This window comes from Chelonoidis abingdonii, chromosome 1 (genome assembly GCF_003597395.2).
Source record: "Chelonoidis abingdonii isolate Lonesome George chromosome 1, CheloAbing_2.0, whole genome shotgun sequence".
Lineage (NCBI taxonomy): Eukaryota > Metazoa > Chordata > Testudines > Testudinidae > Chelonoidis > Chelonoidis abingdonii.
The window spans coordinates 248,518,135-248,544,511 of record NC_133769.1 but is presented as its reverse complement, the minus strand read 5'-3'; the positions used below and the strand labels follow the sequence as shown (position 1 = coordinate 248,544,511).

The following is a 26,377-nucleotide window of genomic DNA, read 5'->3' as shown; positions in this document are numbered from 1 at the left end:
GTTATAACACCTTAAAAATCAAGCAACCAGGAATAAATACAGTAATGAAGACAAAAGAAAAAACTAGTATGTGCCAAGTTATCTATCAGTGTCGACGCGCGCTCTGCTGTCTCTGCTATCATTAATGCGTATCTCTTCACGTCCAATAGTCCAAGCAGGATGGCTCCATTGCCCGATACGTTCTCCATTGGCAAATGTCCTGGGGAAAGGCCGCCGGCGCGTGCGCCGCTCCGAGTTTGGCGAAAAAAACGAGATAGAGGCAAAATGGATCTTTCTGACATGGTGCAAACCAAGGCTTCGTAGCTTGAGGAGTTTCCACGCAACAACGCGTAGTTGCTGCCCTTGGGTTCCAAGAAAATATTGCCACTAACTAGAAGGCTTCCAGGCCGCTCTCCTTGCCACGCAGTGCAATGGCAATGCTAGCCGAAGAATTCAACAATCGAGGACCAACAAGAGACACCCTTTATCTAGCTTCACTAACCGTCGCAAATTGCCACGAGTACTGAAAGCTGCTTGTGTTGTCAATGGCCTCGACAAAGTCTCCTCAAGACCCAGCTGATGTGAAGAGTGATAACAAAACTGCCTTGGGATTAACAAGTGGTGGATGCGAACACTTTCCTCCCAGGCTCCAAGACTGCGGAGTGGCCATCTTCTGATTAGTGGAATCTCTTGCACGACTAACCCATTGGCAGAGACAACGCAGAAGCTTGGTATCCATCGGCAGACCAAAGCAAAGAGCAAACAACCTCAAAATGCACAAAGCGCGCTGATGTTTGGTCATAATTAGCACTCAAAAATTGTTTAAGGTGTCATAGTTTTCCTTCATATGATCCGATACACCAACTGGAAGATGCAAAACATTGCCTTAGCCAAAAACGACACTCCAAACAGACCTCGATAATCATGACAGTCACCACCTCATCCTGGACCACACAACCACATTGAGGCCGCATCAACGACCATGATGGTGTGCACAACACACACACACGACAACCACCCAGAAGAAGAAGGGGCAAATCCTTTGACGGTCACGGAACAGGGAACCCTAACACACCCACCGCAACACCACCGGCAGACAAACAAGTGCACCAAACAAATAGCCATCATTCGTTCTCAGGACACCACGAAGCGAAACCACCCACATAAATTCAACAAGCGTAGAGCAGTGTAACATCATGTTCTGCAACTCTTCAGAGTAGAACCAGACACACACGCTATTATTCTACGAAAGAATTTTTGTGTTAAGCGATAGTGGCCATTATACGCTAAACAAACACTAGTGATCCGTTTTGGCCCTGACGGAGTTGCTACCTCGAACTAGGGCAGCAGAAAAAATTTTTTTCTCTTTTTTCAGTAACCAAAGGTGGCTGTCCTCTTAGCTCGTGTACTGCACTAAGCCTTGCATATTCAAGTGAATCATCTTGCTCAAGTCCTTACGTGTCGTAACGCATGTTTACCGTGCTTTGTTCACCATTCATTCCCACTAGTCTCCAAGAGAGCACGAGATCCAAGCTAATGCTAGCATGATCGCCAGCCTGTTCTAATTATTAGAAATAAAGTTCATTGATTAAATCACTCCCACATACGAGATAGCACTTCACACACACACCCAATAACAGTGAGACGAGGCCAAAAGAGGAAAAAAATACCCTTGCGGTGGCATACAACCGAAACGCCATTAATACCAGCTATGTGCCAGCTAATTGGCTGTCCATGACAAGCAAAGCAAAATCAGCATTATTGTAGAATGTACAAGTCGAAGGTTGCAAGAATATCCCCCCGATGTGTGTGGCAATATATGCATCCCTGTTTCCTGAGTATTTTCACTCACGCTGAGTATGTATGGACACAAGCAGTCCCATGTTCTTCATCGATAATCTGGGTAACTCATGGTTCATACATTCATCTCTTTACACTGCAGTTGATAAAACATCTAAATCCACAAGCGGACCGCAAATGGACAAATGCAGAAGGTTGTTTGGGGGAAATAGGAAAACTGCCGTAACGGTCAGAGTGGTAAGCACGGAAAAATTGCCTAGTGAGATAGTGAATCTCGACTCAGGGGTTTAAGAGCAGGTAGCACAAACCTGTCAGGAATGGTCCAGAGATAAATGATACCCCTGACGGGCAGGAGAAGGACTAAGACCCGTCCATCCCTTCCAGCTCTTAGAATCCCATGAGACTCCATCATAAACTGATGTGCCACAATCACAGTGGTCTTTGTACTCTTAGCCGTTCACTTCTCTCAACTTACCAAAGCCGGATTGCAACAGCATGGCGAATAGTTGCGTTATCAAATCCAAGACGCCCAATGCTGATACTGTCAGCATTCCAACCAGTAACTGGCCGAGAAAGAGTCAATAGCACACAGTAACTGCTCATAGGAAAGGGTCGGCAACCTTGCACAGCTCCCAGGTAACAACCGGAAGGGCGGCCAGTTTGTTACCTGCCAGGGCGGTCATCTCGCTGATCGCGGCCCACTGGCCGGAGTTGCCGTCCAGCCAATGAGGGTGGCAGGAAGACACGCAGCCAGCACATGCCCCGCCCATTGCGGGCTCTGCCACCGCCATTGGCCGGACGGTGGGAACACAGCCAGGGACCATGGCGGCCAACCGCACGGTGCATAAACAACGGCCCACGCCTGCTAGGGTAGGCATATAGGATTTGAATATATAAACAATCCACACCAGAGTGGGCTGGTAGAAAAATATGTGAATGTCGGATCGAGCGCCCAAAAAGCTGTACGCATATCAAAATAACATTAAAGAGTCTGTATACATCAGCAGGTTTTCCTAATCTCCCCAAGCGCAGCAGCCCACAAGATTTTGTCAGTAACCTTCCCGTACACAATCTTGGCCATAGTCGATATGAGCGTTCCAAAGCAATCACAGAAAACTATATTCTGGAAAACGCACCTGATTCACCATCACTCCAATCAGAAAGTCGCTAAAACTCTGTTCATAAGAACAAACTCTACATTTTGTTGGTTCCAGAAGACCGGAAGATAGTCCGGGCTGAATCCCGTCATCTTCAATTGCTGACAGTAACTCCGTGCCTAATGGCAGATTCCGAAAAAGGCAACTAAGCAAACCAAAAAGCGACGCATAGATTCATAATGCGTAGGTCAAAGACCAATAGAGACAGTCTGACCTCCTGCACAAACAGGCCACAGAACCGACCATCCATTTAAACAACCCGAACCCCATGACGGATTATGCATCCTCAAATGGGGGTTGAAGACCTCAAACGCAGAGAACCACAAGCAAGCTCTTCGGTCCACAAGCCTATCCCCTCTCACTTTGTTTACTTCCCTCTCCAGGTTAAATTCTGGCGTGGAGATCTCCTGGACATCTCCCAACCAACTCCCCCAACTTCCTAGTTTAAAGCTCTCTTAATGAGGTCGGCGAGCCTCCATCCTAGAGGGGTGGGGGTGGGGGTTAGGTTCCAGGGAATTTTTTTTTCACCAGACAAAAGACTATATATACACACACACACACACACACACACACACTCAGTAGAAGTTTTAAACAAACAATTTAATATTGTGCACAGCAGTGATGATTGTGAAGCTTGGTTGAAATGGTGAAGTCAGAGGGTGGAAGAGGATGGGATATTTCCCAGGGAATGCCTTACTGCTAAATGATGAACAAGCACTCGGTTGAACTGGTTAATAATTGTTGTTAATGTAGCCTCACATTCTACAAGGCAGCACAAATGGGGGGAGGGGAGACAGCATGGCAGACAGAGACAGAGACACACACCATGTGTGTGTGAGAGAGAGATATGCATTTCCCCTTTAAGTACACTGACCGCACTCTAAATACACTGCCTTTTTAAGCAAGTTGAGACAGCAGCTGCTGCTAGCAAGCTCCCTCCATCCTGAGCCCTGTTGTGTCCCCCCACTTCTCTATGGAGATGGGGTAAGTGGGTGGCAGGAGCAGGGGGGGCAGAAGCAGGGGGGAAGAAGGAACCCTGATATTAGCCCCCCTCTCCTCCTCCACCCCTACTCCACACAGCAAGCAGGAGGCTCCCTGAGGCAGCTCTAAGGCAGAGGGCAGGAGCAGCATATGACAGTGAGGAGAAGGACAGCTGAACTGCCGGCAATTGATAGCCTGCTGGGTGGCTGCTGCCCAGGGAACTTAGGGGAGGAGGGAGTTAATTGGGGGGCTGCCGGTCCACCCTGGTTACAAGCCCCCACCAGTTAGATGCAATGGGCTGCCCTTTCTGCAAACAGTGGACAAAGCAGGTGCCTGCCAAACAACATAATAAGGAAGCATTGTGCAACTTTAAATAAGCATGTTCTCTAATTGATCAGCAATGTAACAATGAAACAATGTTAACCAAGATGACTTTAAGTGAGGAGTTACTGTATATTTCAGATGTCTTGGTATCTTTGTTTATCCACCCACACTTCTCCCTCCAACTCTTTCTTTGATTTTTTTAATTATTTGGGTTATTGCCTTATTTCTTTTGTACTTCATTAGATCTTCATTATTTATTGTATTTTTTGCTTTTGTATAGACTTTGTTCCTTTCTTTAACTGCTATTTTGCACTCCTCATTCCACCATGAAAATGAGTTTTTAGTTTTGAGATACTTCAATCTCTTAGATATGGCTATAGTTGCTGATGCAATTAATCCCTTTATTACATTGTCATTGGAATTATCTATGTCATCACTTACACAAGGATCATTCATAAATTCAGTACATTTATTTGTAGGAGTACATATCCCAGTTAGCTTTCTTAAAATTCCACGTGGGTAATTTTCATAAGAACGGCCATAGTTGGTCAGACTAAATGTCCATTTAGCTCAGTATCCTGTCTTCCGATAGCGGCCAATGCCAGGTGACCCGGAGGGAATGAACAGAACAGTTAATCATGAATCATTTCAACCTTATTTTTCAGGGCAATGTAATAGGTATAAAAAATGATCATTCCCCATTCCTGCTTCTTTATATATTTCCCATCTGTATCTACATTCAATATATGCCATTATAATTCCCAGGACTACACTAAAGAAACTACCATCTGCTGCATTAAATCTAGTTGGGATTCCATCATTTAAAACTACTAGATGTTTTTGAATGAACTTTTCTAAGCATACACCATTTTTATCAGTTGTCTTACTTCCCCACAATTTATTATAACTATTTAAGTCACCACATATATCATCTTTTACCATTCTGCATTATTTCTTGTAAATTCTGAGTTTTCTAACTTCCCACACAGCTTATAGATATTATAAATCCTTAAAGGAATATTTCTCTTCTGCACTGGGATCTCAGAAGTGTTATATTCCTGACTTACTTCTTCATTCTCAACTGCTATGTAGTTTAATTTTTCCCTAATGAAAGTACAAATGCCTCCTCCTCTTGCTAGTTTTTGGACTTGCAGTATACCCTGAGGCAGTATACCCTGGAATATTAAAATCAAGCTTTTTAACCAAACATGTTTCCTGGATACATATGATATCTGGTTTAGTTTTCATTTCCAGGATACTTTCTTTTAGCCCTTGACCATCTGCTATTAAACTGTGCACATTCCAACAAAAGATTGTGATCCCCATCCTAGTTATGTTTCACTATTAGCCTCATTCAAAAATCACATGAATAGAGTCCATTGACAGATTGATAACATGCAAGTATTTTTCTGCTGCCCTTGCTATAACTTTCATTTTTTCTGATTTTTCCCTGTTTGTTATTTGCAATTTATCACTTCTACATAAATGCAATAAACCCTTCTTTTTTCACTACTAGCATATCATCGTCTATTCATTCTGTATTCTGCAGTCCTCCTTTTCCTGTGCTGATTTTCTCTTCCTTCTCTGTCTGATATTTTGAGTCTTCTTACAGCTGTTGCATAAAATGTCTTAGCAATTTAGTCTTTTGTATCTCTTTAGCTTGTCTTGCTGCAATACACTCTCTATATGTTGGATTGTGAATACCACCACAGTTACTACACCTGATTGCCACCCCTTCTATATAATTTTCATAGGCATGCTCTTCCCCACATTTACTGCATCTCATTTTCCCTTTACAAACATTTGCTGCATGTATGTACCACTGGCACTTTTAACACCTTAGGGAGGGACAGCTGTCCTTTTCCTCTCTGTCTCCCATTTCACAGCACTCAGCTGAGGAGCTGAATCTCTTGTTAACTGGTTAATCACCCTTTTCTAATCAATTATCTCCCACTTTGGCCCATGCAGGAACACTTACAAAGTACACAGAGTGGTGAGACAGCCATAGGCTACTCCAACTCTGTCACAGGCCCACCCGAAGAAAATGACTAGAGAAATAAATACAATGAGAAATTCAGTCTCCTACTTCAAAATCCAGTAAAGGTAGCTAGGAGAAAGGGAACAGAGGGTAAAATTACAACTGTCCATTTCATTTAATCACTTTCTTGAGCTATTAAAAAAAAATCCATTCAGGAACTTTTGGAGAGAGACAGTTATAAATGGTTAATCATTTAGACAACTACTTTCTGTCTTAAAAGAGATCTACTCAGCTAGTATCAATGGTCAAATTAAAAGGAACAGTTCTCTGAGTGGAGCAACAATTTTTCAGTGAAAACATTTTGAAGACACAGCAGACTGTATGAAGCACGTTACTAAAACAACAAAAGTTTTTATCTTAAATTGAAGTTTGAAGAAAACTAGGCAGGATTATAAATGAGCCTTTTAGATGTGACTAATGGAAGTAAAGGGACATCATCATCATCATCATCAGGGTTTTGGCTAAGTTATTTATATAGGAAGACTAAATGCAAGAGATCTTCTCATTAGAAGTTGAAAGTGATTTTTTAAAATGTAAAGATAAGGAAAACATCTTGCTAATGGATAAGGAGATTGCATCAAGTAATCTCTTGATTTCCAATTCCAGTATGCAAATCAAAAGGCAAATACTAATACCACACAAATGGGTATGCCAGGAAAAATGTTAAAGTGTTTGTTTTATAGCCAACTCCACTGTCTGTTCTCCAGCAACTTTAACTTTTGACACAAAGCTTTATTGTCAGGTTAATAATACATGAGGTTCCACTGTAAAGGTCAGTTTATCAACCCTCAACTGCATTTTTTAATTGATGACCTTCCCTTTATTATGATTTTTTCCTGTTCTTCATTTTAAATGAGCTCATAAAAATCTTGAAGATAGATACTCAGCATTTTTAAGTAGCTAGCCTGTATCAGGCTGGTCCAACCAATTTTTTGACAAAGTACAAGGAATGCCATTTCTTTGGTAAAGAGGATAGAGCCAGTAACTGAAGTGTTTCCTTACAATTCATTTCCTGACCCTAACACATTTCCTTTATTTACCCATATACTTCCACAAATACACCATCCCCCCTTCCTCCTCCCACACACACTTCTCTGGCATGTCCATGCATGATCTCTGAAATCTCATACACACATACAGCCCCTAGTGCCCAAGGACAGACACCTTAAGCTTCCATTCAGATTCAGCTACTACTCCTCTCCTCTGCAACTTGTTGTTCTCTTATGATTTTTCCAGCTCCTGGTTTTTAATTCATCTCTACTTATACTGAGTTCCAAGATACCGGTACTCTGAAAGAAGAGAATAATGAAAGATTGCAGGTTTGGAGCATGGGAGTTAACGAAGAGGAGAAAGTTAACTCTATGGTATGATTCCCCTTCCTCTGCACCATTTAGAAGGCCTCCATGAGTGGGAAAGAAGCAGGGGAAGATTATGGGGCTGAATCTGCCTCTCCACCAAAGAACAAGTTAATCTAAGTAGTGTGCAGTAAATTACGTACGATCCCCATAATACTGTGAAATACTGTTGTCCTGAACAGGCCTAGACAACACAGTGGTAAAAATCTCCTGTGCCTGACCCACAAGAGTGTTTCCACTAATGGAGCTTCACTGGTGCTAGAGGAACACTAGACAAAATGCAAGAATTGCAACGGCCAGAAGTGAACCTGACCTAGCTATACCCAAATGTGTTACATGTAACTTGTTTAAATTCATAATGATATATGCAAAATGTCCCATATCCTAGGCCTTATGTGCTTTTTTATTTTCTTACAATATAAATGAATTAAGTGATAATGCAATAAAAAAGACAATTTACTACTCCACTAAAGACTTTGCACATATACTAATGAAAATTCAACATTCAGATGAATATAAAGAAAAAAAGTCATTAACTGCTATGGAACTGCCAATTACCCAGCATAAATGCAAAGCCCCCAGCACAGTTGTTTCAGCTTCCTTCTCCCCTTCACACAATAATACATTTGTATTGCAGGTTACATTAACAAAGTAACCTGCAACTGGTTCCTAACTGCTGAGAGAACAAATTACTTTGCTAAAATTATTGGTTCAATCACATTTATAATAATGAGTTCTACATGCTTACACTTACTATTTTTCCCCTGCAATCTAAGTATACAGAAGTGTGAAATTCAATTACAAATATTAAATGAACTCTCCTTTTGAATTGATTCGTCTCCTAGCTATATGTGTGGACCAGCTGTCATATTTGGATAAAAGAAAGGTTCGCTCTGGATAGACTAAAACCACCTCTGTTTACCAAATATTACTAAATCCTTCTCCCCCACACCCCCCCAAACACCCTTCTATTATATTAATATAAACACTAAGGGATTACCTGTGACACAGCTGAAATTCAATTTCTTTAGATAATCAAATCCTGATTAAAATTAGTTGGGAAAAGGAGTATTCTTACTAACTGATCCCATCCTTTGGTGCTACTATTTTCCAAAATTCCTTGGACTCAACTGTGCTATTCTTCTCAAGCTACTAAGTATTTGTATAACTAGACACATTTACTTCACTGGAACTACTTATTCAAATAAGTTCTCACCATCATGAGTAAGGTTTGTACATAGTACAAATATCACTCATTCCTGGATATCCCTACTCCTATCATCTAAGGATTAGGAAAAACTGCAAGATGTAAAGAGTTTGCAACTCTTTATGAATCTTCAACATTTATAGCATTTTACAAACAATTCATCTATCAGAGTGCTAGTATTTTCAAAGATCGTCAGCTGAAGGAGACAGAAGTTTAGGGTCCAGCACACAGAAGTACTGCCTTCCTATATCCTAAGGGGCCAAAGTCCAATACTCACTGAAGTCAATGTAGAGACTCCCATTGATTTCAATGGGAGCTGAATCAGATCTAAGGAATGTTTCTGAACACAACTGGGCTCACACTGGCAATACTTACTTACACACATAGTTCCACTGAAACCAATCAGACTGTTCCTGTGAGTTTTGAACAACATGAGCAAGGGTTTCATTACTGGGTCCTTACTGTTCAGATAATTGATATAATAATGGAAAACTATATTTTAACTCCTTTTCTCCTTATAGCTGCAACATATATACTTTTCAGTTACCACGCCTGATAGCAATGGCTCTGAGTCTGCCTTTGAAAAGTCATAGCCAAATCACTTGAAAATATAACCTGTAATACAGCCAGTCCACATGAGAAATATGGACAGAATTCTACAATCATTGCTAGGCAGCACAATATTTTTGTTGCTTAATCTACTAATCTTTTAAATTAGTGAGAAAGTTGTGAATTCCAACCATTTTAGCTTTTCTCTTTAGCTAAAAAAAATTATTTTTTATATTAAATAATATTCATTCAATTGTATCATTTACTCCAGCCAATCCAATTTTTCCAGCTGAATCTTATTACAAGATACACATTAAGCTAGTAATAATTCAATGGCGATATAAATTTTAAATTGTAAAGAAAGACAATATTTACAAGGGAGCTGCTTATTATGACACATAGCATGAGGAAATAGTAGTTCATTTAAAAAACATTGTTTAGTCACCACCCCCTCATGCAATGTAGACAATACTTCTCCTTAGAAAATAATAAAGTTAGTTGCTATTGTAAAGTCATCTAACTGTAGTTTGTCAGGAGAATTTAAAACTGCTATGAAAGTCAGTAGGAATCCAGTGAAGTCTGTTTGCTGACTTGCAGTTTTACAATTGAACAAATATAAAAATAATGATTACAGCATTAACATAGAAGAGATTACACCCTTTTTGGAAACAACAAAGTTTTATGGCCTGACTTTATGTAAGACTAATTTCATGAGTACAGTAGTCTCATAAGCAGCAGAATGACTGTATAGCTAACTATGCCTATTGGGTTATGTTAATTTTGGTTTAATTTTACTGACATGAGAGCTTGTAATAGTATCAGATCAACAGCCCAGAAGACTGAAGTCTTCTGTATACATTCACAGGAAGGATGTACACATCCTTATACACAGCACTAGTGGTATACACAGCACTAGTACAAGGTTCCTTACACACCATCACACCATCACCACAAGCTTACTCTACAAACACTATCTTAAGGGGAAAAGGTTAGTTCATCTAATTCTTAGCATTTCAGCTAAGATTGACAATCTGACTCCAAACTGTGATGGTGGTTTGGTTATGTGGTTCCTTATTTATTAAGAACAAGACAGTGATTAGAAATTTATCTCACACAATTCAAAAGCCATCACATGGCAACAACTTTCATTGACCCCAGATGGTTATACCATAAGCTATTCCCTGAGCCACATCTTAAAACTATACTAAAGTGAAAGTGCACTGTCTTAATCCTCCAAATATTTTGTCTTTTTACATTGTGTTTTGCTAATAAAATAAACAAACAAACAAAAAACCTGGGAAACAGTGTATTCAATATGTTAAAAACAAATATGGTAAATATTTGTGTGCTTGAAAATTATATATCTGTGTCTAAGTTATTTTATTCAGAGGCCATACACAGTGCAAGAATCATGATGTAAGGTTTTACACATTGTTGATACTGTCAGGCCAGGATGGAGTCTAGCACTCTGATAAAAAATGTAAGAGTTGGTTAATTTTCTATGCTAGCTGCACCCAAGCAAAAAGAAAGTCACACATATGGCAAAAAAAGTACAGAGTCCAGGATGCAGCAAAGCAAAATACTGTAAAAAGAGAAATAAAAAGCTAAGCTATTCAAATCAGAGGAAAAGTATCTTTAAATCTTCTGTTCCTAAAAGGGAGACATCTATGTATTATCTCCAATACTGTTGGACAAAGTTTCAGTGGGCAGAGGCTCACTGGTGCACATTTACCCATTTTTATTTGAATGTGTATTTCAGGGATTGGCACCTGGTGGGTGGGCTGGTATGTTTACCTGCTGCGTCCGCAGGTTCAACCAATTGTGGCTCCCACTGGCTGCAGTTCACCATTCAAGGCCAATGGGGGTGGCAGGAAGTGGCAGCAAACACATTCCTTGGCCCATGCCACTTCTCACAGCCCCCATTGGCCTGGGACGGGGAACTGCGGCCAGTGGGAGCCATGATTGGCCGGACCTGCGATGCGGCAGGTAAACAAACCAGCCTGGCCTGCATAGGGGCTTACCCTGGCGAGCTGCATGCCAAAGATTGCCGATCCCTAATGTATTTATGGTAATTGCAAATACAGCTACTACAAACATGCACACAAATGGCTAGATATCTAAATATCCATTTGTAGGCATAACTGTGGGAAGCTGTACACATAGTAATAGAAAAGCATGCACAAATGCAGGTGGGCACAGACAAGAAAATGTTAATGGAGTTCTGCACAGATTGTGAGCCTTCTTTGAAAATATTGCTTCATCTATGCAGATTAATTGCACAAATTGCAGTTACTATACATGTGCGCACAAAAGTATTAAATTGAAAATTTGTTATGGATTATAACTGATATACCAGATACTTATTTATCAACAGGATGTGGAAAGTACACCATAACTGCCCAGATCATTTCTATAACACTAAATACAGAATACATTATTATTATTTATTATTTATTAATTTGTTTTACTTAGAAGCACCAGTCATGGGCCAGGTCCCCTTTGTGCTAGGTGTTGTACAAACATGGTCCCTGCCCCAAACAGTTTATAATCCAACTATAAAACAAGACACAACTGATGGATATAGACAGATGGTGGAGTAAACAATGAGATAAATATTAATAAGAATGATAGTCAGTGGTCTCTGTAGTAGCAGCCTAATCACAGGCAAGCTTTTCATAGGCATCACGGCAAAAATCAGACTCTGAAGAGGGATTAGAAAGTGGATAATGAGGTAGGTTTCTGGATGTTTACAAGGAGCCCTCCCAAGCATTCAGGGCAGCATGGAAGAACAAAGGTGTTTGTTTGAAAATTTAACAAGTGGGCGGTAGAAGCTGGCCTCATGGGGAGATCAAAGGGGAGCACTGATGGCTTGGTTATCAACAACAGATGATAAGTAGGGTGGGGACTGACCATGAGGAGCCTTGAAGTGAATATAGGCAGCTTATATTTGATATAACAGAGAAGGGGAAGCTGGAAGGAATTCAGAGAAAGGATGTGAAATCATCAAAGCGACAGGCCAGGAAAATGATCTTTGTAGCAGCATCCCAAATGTATATGAGTAGGGCAAGATTGCATTTATCAAGGCCAGAGAGAAGGATGTTCCAGAAACTGAGGCATAAAATGATGAGAGTGCTAAATGACAATTTTAGCTGCGTGGATGGATCGGAAAGGCCATATTTTAGAAATGTTATGCAGAAAGGATCAACAAGATTTAGACATGGACCTCTCTCTAACTCCTCACATCCAGGCTAAGACAAAGATGGTGATCTGATTACAGGCTCGAGTGACAGGCAAAATGGTGGTGTTGTCCACAGGGATAGAAAAGGGAAGTAGTATGAAGTGCTTAGGGGACAAGATTAGGAGTTCTGTGTTAGCCACATTTAGCTTTAGTTGACAGCTGATGTCAGAGACACTGGCTGAGATTTTAGTATGGAAGAAGGAGACAGGTCAGGAATACCAAGGTAAATCTGTGAGACATCAGCATAGAGATGGTCATTGAATTTGGGTTTGCACTGACATTCCCCAGAGATAAGGTGTAGCAGAAGAGGGTCAAGGACAAAGCTCTGTTGATCCCCCACACAAAGTTGGAGAGGGATGAGGACAATCCTCCAAAGCAGTGGTTCTCAACCTGTGGTCCGTGGACCCCTGGGAGTTCACAGACTATGTCTAAGGGGTCCACAAAATACTTAGACTGAAAACTGACTCAAATATATATACAGACAATAGATTTCCAATAGATTTCCATCATTATAAATGGAGTCTCCATTTGAAATTTCCAAAGGGGTCAGCACCTACATTTTAAATTTTTTAGGAGTTAAAATGAAAGAAGGTTGAGAACAGCTTCTCCAAAGGACACGCTGAAGGAGCAAATAAAGAATTCAGAAGAGAATCAGGAAACAGAGTCATGGAAGCCAAGGAAAGACAATATTTTAAGAAGAAAAGCATGGTTAACTGTGTAAAAGGTAGCTGACAGTCAAGGAGGTTGAGGATGCAGTTCTGAGAGATTTGGTAAGAAAGGAGTCACTGGAAACTTAGGTTAGAACAGTTTCAGAAGAGTGCAAGGGAAATAAAACAGATGGAGAGCATTTAGAATTGGAGGAGAGGAACTCCAGACAATGATATTAACAGCACGTTCAATTAGTTTAGAGATGAAAGAAAAATGAGGTGGTAGTTTGAGAGGCAAGTGGGATCAAGAGTGAGATTTTTCAAGATTGGAAGCACTAAAGTATGTTTGTCTTGGGTGCAATTAGAAGAGAGTTGAGAGGTTAAGGAGAAGAGTAAGGTAGGAGATAAGAGTGGGTGCAAGTGAGATCAAGTGATGGGATAAGGTCACTGGGGCAAGTGGAAGGTTTAAAGGAGAAGAGCAGAAAAAAAATCTGTGTCTGTAATGAGGGGAAGGAAGAGAGAGCTGTAGATGGGGGAAAGGGAAGGAAAACCCAGAGCAGGTGAGGAGGTCACATCATATTTGATCAATTTTCTCATGAAAGAAATTGGCAAGATCCTTCACAGAGCTAGAAGTGGGAGCAGAAGGAAGGGAGGGTTTGAAGCATGAGTCAAAGGTGAGAAAATGTGGCTAGGATTGCAGGCATGAGATCTGATTAAGATAGAGAAGTACAGCTGATTAGCTAGGAAGATGGCAGAACTGAAAGAGGATAGAATGGATTTATAATGACAGAAGTTCAGCCTGATCATGGGACTTTTGCCAGAGACACTCCACAAGAGGACAGCAGGAATGTAGGAAGTGGATATTGGGGTAAGCCAGGGCTGGGGACTGGCAGAGCAGCCCTTGCAATGAGACGGGGGTGGTCAGAAAAGTCAAGGGTGAAGGAGAGTGAGGACTGGAGTGAATCAACAACCATATCAATAGAAGAAAGGTGAGAGTGCTGGGAGCAGAAAAGAAGTCATTGACAGTTATGGCCTGGAAATCATAAAAAAGACAAGTGACGGGATAAGAGAAGGGGCTGATGAGCAATGCTGAAGGAGACTAGGTGATGGTCAGAGGGGGAACTTAGCAACAGAGTGATCAGACATCAATCCAAGTGAACGGCCTTTTGGTGAGTGGAAGAACTAAAGCAGGGCTCTAAGTCACATGAAGAGATGAGGATGGAGAAACATGCAGCTAAGGGGTCTGATGTATCATCTGCATGGAAGCTGAAGTCACAGAGGATGAGTATGGAGACTGTGAGAAGAGAAAGAGCCATAAGTCAAAATCAGAGAGGAAGCCTGATGGGGAGGACTTGAGTGGATGGTAGAAAACTGCTATATGGAGGAGGAGAGGAGAGAAGAGTCAGATGCAAAGCTGTTCAAAAGGTCAGAAAGAATGGGAAGGGGAATGAGGGATGGTTTGGAAGTGGCCAGAATGGGAAAGGAGAAACCCAGCACCCCCACCATGGTCTGAACCAGGGTGGAAGGTGTGTTAGATGGAGCAGCCTCTGGAAGAGAGAGAATAGCTGCAGAGGCAGTATCAGACAAAGAGATCCAGGTCTCTGTGAGAGCCAGGACCTGAAGGGAATGAGAAAAGAGAAGGTCATGAACTACTGAGACCTTCTTAGATGAAATAGGTGTTCCTGACACAGCAAGAGAAGGAGATGAGGGGTGGAGCAGGATAGATAGATTACAAATGGTGACATCAGAGGGCAGAGGTGGTGGTAAGGATGGGGGTGCAGGATAGCAATATTAAGGTAGAATTAAATATAAACTGCTGTTTATTTAAAGCTTTCTTCAGGAAAATGTTTTGGTCCTATGCAAGCCTAAAGTAATTTTAAATGTCACTCCCCCACATCTGTCTTTGTAAATCAGCATCAAAAACAGGGTGAATGTTTACACAGGGTGAATGTTTACCTTCTTCCATTAGTTAAGGAAGATGCAGACCAATTTTCAATAGTTCCACAAGTAGCTATAGCTTAAAGGTCAGATCATGCCAACCTTATTCATGATTAACGTCGCCATGTTCTTCAAATATTCCCATCAGTTTCAACTTCTTATTCCACTAGTAGTCCCATATAATTCAGTCTCCTGCAGAGAGCACTTATCTTCAGTTCAGGAAGAAGAGACAGAAACAATGGGGGCCCAATACCATTTCCCTCCATTTTCCATGTTAAAAAACCAGGCAGTTAAGTCATGTAGGACTAAAGGATTTTTAAGAGTTGTCAGCAGAATTGCCCTTGAAAGAAGTTCCAAACCCAATATGTTACAAAGTTAATTAAAACTTAATATTTGTAATTTACAGTAACTAAAGATTTATATGGGATGATTTTTATGTTGGAATCTGCAGTTTGCTAAAGATTCAGGAAAGAATACAATACAAACTATCACTTTAGTTTCAAAGAGTTCCCATTATATCACCGAAAGCCCCATTATGTGTTGCCTACAAGGCAGTATAATAATATCACTGTAGTAATTTTTTATTTATATGCAGAAAATCAAAGAACTTTAATCCTTTGGTTATTTTATCTTTGATGTACAGATGAATTTTAACAGGCTAACTATATAAAAGGTGATAGCAAAAATTTAAATTAAAGAAATTCATGTCAATGTTAACACATTTAATAATGAGCAATGCCTGCAAGATTTTTTTAATAGTTAATGAGGTTAAAGGTTAAAACTAGTAGTAGCTGTCTGGAATTAAATGAAGCAGTATTTGTCGAAGATTAAAATTTGATTGCCAGCATAAAGGTTCAAGAGATTGGCTCAGTTCTTGAAACAAAATGTGTCTTATATTTTTGAAAATTACTATCTCAAAAATTATAATTTAGTGAATAAAAGAACCTCTCTTTTCCGTCTCTACCCTCTCAATATAGGTCTAAGGGTTTATTCCAAACAAGTCCAGAGTCACCTGAAACAGGTAGAGAAAAAATACCTACCTCCACTGTTTGAACCTAGCTGTAAATGAAGACTCTGGTTGTATTTTTTCCCTCCAAAATTCAAGTTGCAATAAATTATCCACCAATCAGATCTAGAAGGGTTTTCTGCCCATTTTTTCAAAAAGAAATGAATACTGTGCTTGTAGCAAAATATTATTTTCAACTGTTCCCTTTAGAATCACTATGTATTGCTGTTATGAGAATCTTAGCCTGTTAGTATTTAACTATGAAGTTCTGAATAAATATCACCTGTTAACCATGGATGAGTAAGGAATAAGTGCTAGCCTGGAGCTTTGCCATATGCCCTATAAATAAAACAGTGAAGAAATCAATTCTTTACCTGTTTCCTCTGACTTCTGGAGACTAGGGGAGTGTGGGTAGTAACTTGCTGACAAGCAGATAATTACAATACTTATCATCCCAGCTCACCTGGGCAGGCTAGTGTGTCAGAAGGGTTGAACACTCCCACCATCAATAACCTGTCTTGAGGATTAAGGGTAGAAGCATGTACCTGTACCTCAACCCAAGGTCTGATTAGCCTGTGCAGCAGCATAAGGTGAGGGTGGTTGCTCCCTTACAACTCTGTGCAGGTAGGTAGGCTAAGTCGGAATTTTGCACCAAGAGTCTTTCATGCCTAAAGAAATACACACTACATTCTCTGTCTATCTGTGATACTTATATATTACGTATCATTTTGCATATACAAAATGCTGTACTAATATTAATTTAATCCATAATGCAGTTTCCAAATCATGGAGTGCAACCAACAGACTAGCTAGATGGGTGCAGACAGATCTCTCAATTATTCTCACAAGATTCATCTTCCATATTATTAAAAAAAAAAAGTCTCTAGCTGTTCTTGTTGTGGAGAAAACCTTGAAAATATGGCATGTAACTGACACAGAGCCATCTACCAGAGTTTGTAGAAAGCCTGAAATAACAGCTCTGAGGTATGAACTGCCCCACTCATCTCAATGGGTCCAAACTCCGATGCCAATTACACTTTAAATATGAACATTATTAAATATAACACTGTTCACGTAAGAAGCATGAAAGAAATGAGAAGAACTATACTTAGAAGATCCACATTGGCATTTCTCAAAGTGCAAGGGGATAAGGAAAGGCACAAAGGATTACCCGTGAAGGTGTGAAAAGTATATAAATCAAGATGTGTAAACCTTTAACAACACATGGTTGGGTTTCAGAGGGTGAGTGATTGATTTCAGTTTCCTAAAAGGGGGAAGGGAAAGAGGTTCAGCTTTCTAAAGTTTGGAAAACCAAAAATGCAATGAAAAGACCTGTGGAATCAATTAATATTGCTATCCTGATTTTGTAGATGGGAGAAACTGAGATAGTGGGAGAATGATTGACTTGCTCAAGACTGTACTGTAAGTGTCAGATTTGGAATTAGACCTCAAAGATTCCTGCCCTCTAGTCTCATGATCAGTCCACTAGACCATACTGCCTCTTTAAAGGAGCTATGAAATACTTTACATATTCTTTTGCTTTAATGAATCAGATAGAAACCCCCCGCCAAAAAAGATAGTATGAGAGGCTGAAATATAGTACATATAGTATAGTGCTGTTTTAGATATTTAAGAATAACTTATGTCCTGGCACATTTTAGCTCTTCATTCACCAAGCACAGAGTTGAATCTTCTAGAAAGAACAGAAATTGGGGAGAATGTCTGAAAGCTTTCCAAAAAAACCCAAACACTCTAAGATGTGAGTACTCATGACTTTCTCTAATCTGGTTTACCACCTGAGATCTGGTTAAAGAATATTATTTTTTCTCCTGTTCAACAAAACAAAATGTTTTAAAAGGTAAAGCATATAAAAAATCTCCATTATTTCTTCCAACTGTAAAATATTTTTTGTGTGTTATGTGATCAACTGTTCCTTTGTTTTCACTATTTTTACTACTTTTTTTTGTCTGAATATCAGATGGATTGCTCCTGAATTGCAATTGCGCAACCTAAACCTGTGTGTTTAATAATGGCAGAGAACATTTTTATGAGGGAAAAAGTTAATTTTATGTTAACTAGTAAAATTAGTATTGGTATTTAACATTTATGAGACAAATTTAAATTTAAATAATGTTTTGTATCTTCCAAATGCTTTGGATATATGTTGTCACTTCATTTGAAATATTTTAAAAGTTGCCCCTTGATTAATGTAGCATTTTTGGCACATAATCAAAATATTTCAACACTGTCTTTACTATAGTTAGAGTTGATAACCCTGATAAAAATGGCTTTTACATTTATATTTTCATCTGCAGTTCAGTGTCTAATCTGCATTTTCCTTTGCTTCCAGCAGCCTCTAAAGCTTTCACATTAAGTAAACAAATTAAAAATCAAATGCATCTTTTAAAGCAAGAGACTGACTTAGGCCCCATTAACAAAAAATGTTTATCAGATTAAATGAAATTACAGGAAGTAAAATGCAGTTGGTTGACCAGCTATGGACTGACATTTTCAGCAAACAAATGCTATCTTTGTTCCATACTGTTTTCAGTCCATCTGAGCAATTCACTAACACTCTGCAGTAGTGACAGACAACCCGAGATGTATTCTTACCGTTTTTAGCATTGTCAGCAACGGACGGGTTTGGGGAACAGAGGGTCCCTTACAGCACCTAGGACAGCTCCTTAGCATGGAGCTGTATTCGCTTCAAGGCGGGTCAGTACGCAACTGTACACACTACCACGAACCAAAACCAACCCCTTATATCAGAGAATGAATTGCCCTTTGGCATGATAGACTGCGCTGGCCAATGTGTTATAGCTTCCCAAACCAGCAAGAAACACGTTCCAGAGGCAAAGATAACGTTCTCCAGGGACATCAAGTTTCCAGCTCGATCCTGCTGTACCTAACGTTCACCTGTAACATGTTCCCGCCTACAAAAATGCCCCCGGCAGCATCCAGCTCCTAAATGAGTCCTAGAAGCGCTGGCAAACGCTTCCGCCAGGTGGATTTATTTAAGGGCAGCTTCTGGTTACAAGTGCTCAGCTATTCAGTCAGCCTTAGTCCACTGGACTGGTCCCTCCCAACAGCCAGAGCTAGGAGCTCCTACCACAACACTAACTAATACATTTCAGTCCCTTGTCTTTGGGGACCAACCACACCCCAAGCAGCTGCAAAACCAGGAGAAACAAACACAACAACACAACCATCAGCCCCAAGCTGTTTGCATACGGAAGACACCAGCTGGGGACTTACCATGTTGACTTCAGAAACCATGTCGATACTGGCAATGTCTATGTTCATCCCAACGCACACAGGAGGTCCTGGGGGGGAGGAGGAGAAGCGATCAGCCCCTTCCCATCACTTCTTACCCACAGAGTTGTTGGCAACACGTTTTCCCTTAACAGGAAACACTTTCTAGTCCAGAGACTAGCTGAACACAGACTCACACAAAGAGACACAGGAAAGAAACAAACACCGCAGCTTCGTCTGAACAGGGCAACTCACCTCCGAAATCCGGCCGGAGGCGAATGTCGTAGCCTTTCAACAATTTATCCACAGTTTCTTTCACGAAGGACATGTTCCCCGGATCGTTCACGCTGTGGGATAGATGGGAAGTGGGGGCGGGAAGCGAACAATGGGGGTAAAGAAGAGAAAGAGAAAAAGGAGGCATAAGATAGGGAGAGAGAGTGGGAGGTAGGAAAGGGAAGATGGGGAGAGCAGAGGAGGGATGGGGGATCGGAGAGGGGAGAGCAGAAGAGGGATGGGGGAGATGGGGAGATCAGAGGAGGAATGGGGGATAGGATAGGAGAGGGGAGACCAGAGGAGGGATGGGGGGACCGGAGAGCGGAGAGCAGAAGAGGGATGGGGGATAGGGGAAATGGGGAGATCAGAGGAGGGATGGGGGATAGGATAGGAGAAGGGAGATGGGGAGATCAGAGGAGGGATGGGGGGACCGGAGAGCGGAGAGCAGAGGAGGGATGGGGGATAGGAGAGGGGAGATGGGGAGACCAGAGAAGGGGGAGCGCAGAGAGGCGAGCAGGGGGGAAGCCGAGGGCAGAGGGGCAGAGAAGAGAGGATCAGCTTTTTTTCCTGCCGAAACGCAGCCCTTTAACCCAGCCGCGGCCGCCGGGCGCGCTGGATCGGAGCAGCCCCTACCTCTGAGCGCAGCAGACCACGGCCACCAGGACGGGAGCGGAGAAGATCCCGAAGATCCTGCCTCCCCCAAAGCCCCACATCCCTCCGCTCCAGGCTCCCTCCCCGCAGCAGCCGCAGCCGCCGCGACCCGAGAGCCGCCCGCTGAGGAAGAGGCGGAGGCGGAGGACGCGTCCCCCCACCCCGGGCCCCGCAGCCGCCCGCACGCCGGCTGCAGAGGACCCCGGCGCCGGCGCTTGTGCGGGCCGGAGAACTCCCCCGCCCATCCGCCTCCGAAGCCCGTGCCTGGTCCCTCCCGCCTCCGCCCGCCCCTGCTCCCTCCGCCTGGGGAGGGGAGGGATCCTCGGTCTGGGCGGGCGGGGGGAGCGGGCTGTGCCGGGGCCGGGGTCTCAGGCCCTGGGCGGCTTCCCCGGCTCCTCCCGGCGGGGAGCGAAGCTCTGCGGGGCTGGCTGCTGTGCCACCAGGGGAGCCCGAGAGCCGGCGCCCGGTTGGGACCCCGCCAGCTGCAGCCGCCCAGGCCCCGCTCTCCCAGGAAACAGCCGGGGTAGCCCCTTCAGCCCGGCCCGGCAGCGCGGCAGGCGCCACAGGTGCTCCGGAGCTGCTCCCGCCCCCCGCCGGCCAGCGAGCACCAGGGCCCCAAGGGCCGGCGGCGGGCTGAGCCGCGCGGGCAAAATGCTCAGTGCATCCGTGACAGGCTGAGCCTGAGGCTGCCCGTGCGCGCAGCGCCCGAGCAGCCGGGAGCAGCGCTGGGTGCGAGGCGCTTCCGCGCGGGCTGCGATGCACCTACGGCCAGGGGCTGAGAAGTGAGCGCAGCTTCCTCCGCTGGCGCACCCCTGGGCCGGGCCCGGTGACTGCGGCTCATGGCCCCAGTCTCGGCTAGCGCACCCCTGGGCCGGCTGGGTGAGAGCCCCACATGGTTACAATGCCCTCCACTAGCACTCCCCGCCCCCCACGCATCCCTACCAAGCTCAGCCAATGCTCAACTCGTGGCCACAGCTCCCTCCATTAGTCCACCCCTGACCTGGGCCAAGCAGGTGATGCACTTTCCTCGGTGCAAACACACATGCACCTACCAACAGGGACTGAGCAATGAGTGCAGCCCCTGCAACCAGTTTCTTCTGCTCACTGGTACCCATAAGCGGGACTGGGTGTGGACTGCAGCTTCACCCCAAGTCCCACTCCACTAATGCCTCTGTAGCCTGGTGTGCGGGAGGATTGGCAGAGGGGTGATGAGGCAGTTAACCTACCAAGGGGGTTAGGCGAGATTTAGGAGTTCAGTACAAGTGCTTGAGAATGGCAATCCGTGAGTGGGCAGGGAACCTTTGTGGAAGTAGCTACCGTTCCAGTTTTCAGGAGGGAACAGTAATTTTGAATACCCAATTTGAGGTACCTTCGGCCTGTTTATCACAGTTCTGAGCAACTGTAGCTCCCACTGACTTAAAGTTGTGAGTGCTCAGCATCTCAAGGGAGGTGGGGGGGGAAATCAAGCCCCTAGCTGTCTCAACCCTTAAGCATATCCCCTGGGCTCAGAAAACAAAACACAAATAGAAAGATCCTCATGATTTTAAGGCCTGATGTGATTTTTGAATGCTTGGGGTTGGCCATAGTGAACCTGTGTCTGCAAAGGGAACCTGCAAGTTGGGGAGAGGTACCAAGAAACCTCAAAGAAGAAAGAAATGATTAGAGTATACACCTTGTATACAATAGAATATTGAATAATACATTTAAAACACTGATAACTTTTCTTAAATAGTCTATTTTCTAATTGAAATAATATTTTTTACAGGATTCAGTAATCTGATTAATGTCCTATTCAGGTGCATTGGAATTGCATCTGAGGTGTGACTGAATCAACACTCCTGTAGAATCTGTCATGTTTTATTACTTCAATTAAAATACTCATTCTCTTATCTGACCTCTCAGATTAACCGTGTCCGTTTATTTGTTGATATCTTAAAAGATAGTCCAACTGAGAGTCCCAGGGAATTGGAAATGGGATATGAAGCGTTTGCCCTCCTGGACCTTGTTTTCAATCTAAGTAATAACTGAAAGTCATTATGACATGAAAGATGTTCAATGGAAAAGAGAAAGTGGTCTCCCATTCTTAGTGGACTGTTGTCCACAATACAAAGAGGCACTATGACAACAGTCACTAATTGGCAGACTCAGCAGAAGTGGGTAGAGCAATGGGTCTCAACCAGGGGTACACATACCCCTGCAGGTACACAGAGGTCTTCTAGGGATATGTCAACTCATCTAGATTAGCGGTTCTCAACCTGAGGGGAGGATGGTTGAGGGGGGTTGCAAGTGCAGGGCCCATGTTAGGGGGTGGCAAGAAGGGCAATTGTCCGTGGTCACATGCCATGGGGGCCCTGCAAAGCTGAGTTACATGCTTCAGCCCCGGGCAGTGGATCTCAGACTTCAGACTCCAGACTCCTGAAAGGGGTATAGTAGTCTGGAAAGGTTGAGAACCACGGGTGTAGAGAATGAACTCCATTCTCATCCCTACAGGTAGTCCCTCATGCTCAGGATCAAGTCATATAACTGGAACCATTTAAAATGAAAATTTGGGGTGCAGCTGCTCATTCTGATGAAAAACTTTAGCTTCACGGACTCTTGGGTCACTCTCTCTGCAGCTGATCTGCCTCTGATTAAAAAAATTGTCCAAGACCAGAAAAACTTGTATTCCTCTCTTTCAGAGGTCTGCCGCAGTTATTCCTAGGGAAAATGGATATGTCAAATGTGAGCAGTTGGACCTCTTATATGGAAGATCTGGTATGAAAAGTTAAGGTGGTATCTGTGCAGCTGATGATTAGGTACATAGAAGCATGTGCCTGGCAAGCCTATAGACCTGAAGTAGTACTCTCAAAGTACTGATACTATGGTGGAAAGCGTTGTCTGAAGAGGGGGGTGGGGCTTCAGATGCTAAGAATCTTTTTTGGATGATGGTACTTGTTGAAAGAAGTGGAAGTGGGATGAGGAGACATCAAACATCTTGCGGAGAATTCCAGCTGTCCTCCCTGTAGCCAAGAACATCCACCTTAATACTTCTGGGGAGACAGAAGAGGATGCACCGGCAGGAAGATCACTGTTCTAGGAGCTAATCAATGCATTAAGGAGGTCTGCTTGCAAGCAACTCAAGCATTCTCTGCAACGTATAAATCACCAAGGCTGCAGCAGAAATGCTGGCTTGAAAATCAGGGAAGAGGGACTCAGCCACTCCTTGTAAGACAGCACTGGCAGTCGCTGGACTCTTAGGCAGACAAGCTGGATCTGGTTGGCAAAATGGATACGGCTCAGTTTCTGTATTGTGCTCAGAACTACCTGACAGAACATCTTCTCTTAATTTTCCTCATCTTTGGCTTCTTGTGGCTGACTTTGGTGAAGATACAATCTGCCTAAGGATAAGAATGTAAACTCAAAGGGTTCAGAAACCCAAATTAAAGGCAGACAAGATCCAAAAGGGGAAAGGGAGAATCACTGCTAGAACTGAAGCAGTATCTTCTGAGAAATTAGGGATATTAATTGTACTAAACTGGGAAATATGCTACTGCCTGTCTACTCTGCCTTGAAGCATTTTTAATATCCTGCTGGATTAACCTGCTGAGAAGATGTAATTGATACAGCTCACTGGAAAACTTTTTTTTCCCTCGTGGAAAATCTTGACTTTGTCCAACAACTGAAAAAAATTGGCCAAAAAAGATTTTGATTAAAATCTTGGAATTGCATGCAGAAAGAAGACACTGTTTACTTCCCCTCTCTCCCTCAGTCTCCCCTAAAATTTCCTAGTGTAGGCAGAGCTTTAGAGTGAAGGCAAAAGTTTATAGAATATGCAGCTGGGGTCAGGGCATAAGGAATGCTCTGAACCTTGTCTGACAACCGTACACACTGCCTTCACATCTATTCAAACAATGAATCATGATTGTTGGACGTACCAGTTTAGGAGAATAATCTCATGTATATCTAGTGTGCATATTTAGGAGCACATTTTGTCACCCTTGCACATGCTAAGTGATACCTCCCCCTGCATATAGTGCTACAGATTTCAAAATAGCAGGTAGTGAATGGTGTTGTATGAATCTATTTGTTTTAGTTGCATAACTTGTTTTTCATCTAATTTTTCTAAAAGAGTTATGCTGAAGATTTTGACATACTATGGATTTTATCATTTTAGTGGGGCTACATGCGGGTGAAGTTTTAATCAGTGTGAGTAATGGGGACACACTCTGGTCCTCAATGTGATGTTTGGCCCAAACTGTTCTGAATTACAGTTTTTGTAACTAAATAATAAACGAAGACCATTATTTCCTCGACTTCAAGAAAACTTGACTGAAATTTGCTTTACTTGAATAGACTTAAAATAGTATTCTTGTAGCTTGACCACAGTTTCTTCTATGGCAAAAGTTCTGAATTATGCAGAATATGAGTCAGACCCATCAAAATAAAAATATATTGACAATTTGGCACAGGTGAAAATGGTCAGGGCTCTTTATAACCCTGATTTTTCATAATAAAGATTAATATTTATGCACTCAAGTAACATATATACATTAGAGAAGCCTGAAGTGCCTTAGAAATAATATTCTTAATGACACTCCTGGGGAAAGCACAATTCAGGTCTGGAACAAACAAACAAAGTGGAGTTTCTGAGTTGGCAGCTGATGAAAGATCTGTTTAACATGGAGACTGTCAAGAGCTCCTATCTAAATTCCTTCACCAATAACCCTAATATTTTTAACAAACATTATAAAAAATAAGTTTAAATGTTATTAGTTACATTCTGTTCCAGAATATATATCAGAACAAAGTATAAGGACACATCAGATGTATCTGTATTTACATATTTATCCAATAGTATATGAATACTATTTGTTCAGATGATTTGTAAGTTAGTCTTTATGTTATTATTTATATTGTAACAATCAGGGGTCCTGGTCAAGACTGCAGTTCCATTGTGCTATACATCGCACAAGCCAGAGTAAAATAGAAAAGGGTTTGTTATTTGATTTGTTGACATAATGTTCTATATATCTGAAGAAAAGGTCAAGTCGACTACTAGTAACTCTAACTTTAATATACTAGTAGCCTCTGGATAAGGACTAGCTGAAACAAACGAACAAAGAGCCATAAGCTTGTGCTGATTTTCTTGGCCAACTGTCCTTTTCAACTTTGTCCTGAGCAATGATAAAGTGTTAAGACTCAAAACAAAACAACCAAAAACCTGCAATGACTTGGCATCAGTCCTGAGTTGCTAAGAGTAAGAAGAGTTCTGAAGGTGGTAATGCAGAGTAACAGAAAAATAAAATGGCAGATGGCTTTAAACCGTTTTGCTCTCCTATACACAGTTTCTTACTTATGCAAAAGTATGGCTTTAACAGACAGTGGAACACAAGGAACGAGGTGGTAAGCAATCCCTTCAGTGTCTGAAGAATGTGAAAAGATGTCTATGAGGAGACTGTGTCCACACTCTCACCCTGCCCAGACACACTCCCTGTTGGTGCCTATCGAAGTGCTAATGAGCCCTTATCTTGAGCATCAGGAATGCTCACCCCCCTCTCACCTGACTCAGATATATCTCCCTGACAGTGCTGGACAGCTCTTCCCTTTCATACTGAGATGCTGACAGTGTTTTTGGTGCATTCTGTGCAAGAGTGACAGGGGAAAGAGCCTGGCTGCCAAATATCAGGATAGTGTGCCAAATTCTTCTTTGATGTAACTATTGAAATTAGTATATGTACACCTAGGATACATACCTCCACTGCATATAATTCATATACACTTGGGATGAGTTTGGTCACAGAACCATATAATTATATTTTAAAACTGAAAGTGTTATTAGGGGTGTGTGTGTGTATTGTGGCAAATTGCCGGTACTGTTCTCTGGGTCTCACGCTTTCTCTTCTCTGGGGTAGGTTCAGGGCGCTATTGCTTGCCTCTGAACCAGTTCTTAATCACTCCCCTAGTGTCCTTGGAGGAGGGGAGTGGAGAGGGAGGGACCTGGGC

The 26,377-nt window shown here is 42.4% G+C and overlaps 1 protein-coding gene across 1 annotated transcript in view; it reads right to left on the bottom strand.

Moving 5' to 3' along the window:
- Positions 1-20,526, bottom strand: part of GABRB3 (gamma-aminobutyric acid type A receptor subunit beta3) — a 177,578-nt gene extending 157,052 nt beyond the window's left edge. The window contains exons 1-3 of the mRNA XM_032762419.2: positions 20,378-20,526; positions 19,727-19,818; positions 19,475-19,542 (exon numbers count right to left, since the gene is read on the bottom strand). Coding sequence (XP_032618310.1) covers positions 19,475-19,542; positions 19,727-19,818; positions 20,378-20,457 — 240 coding nt within the window. The 5' untranslated portion in view covers positions 20,458-20,526. The remainder of the gene's footprint in view (positions 1-19,474; positions 19,543-19,726; positions 19,819-20,377) is intronic.
- Between the last annotated feature and the right edge of the window lie 5,851 nt (positions 20,527-26,377).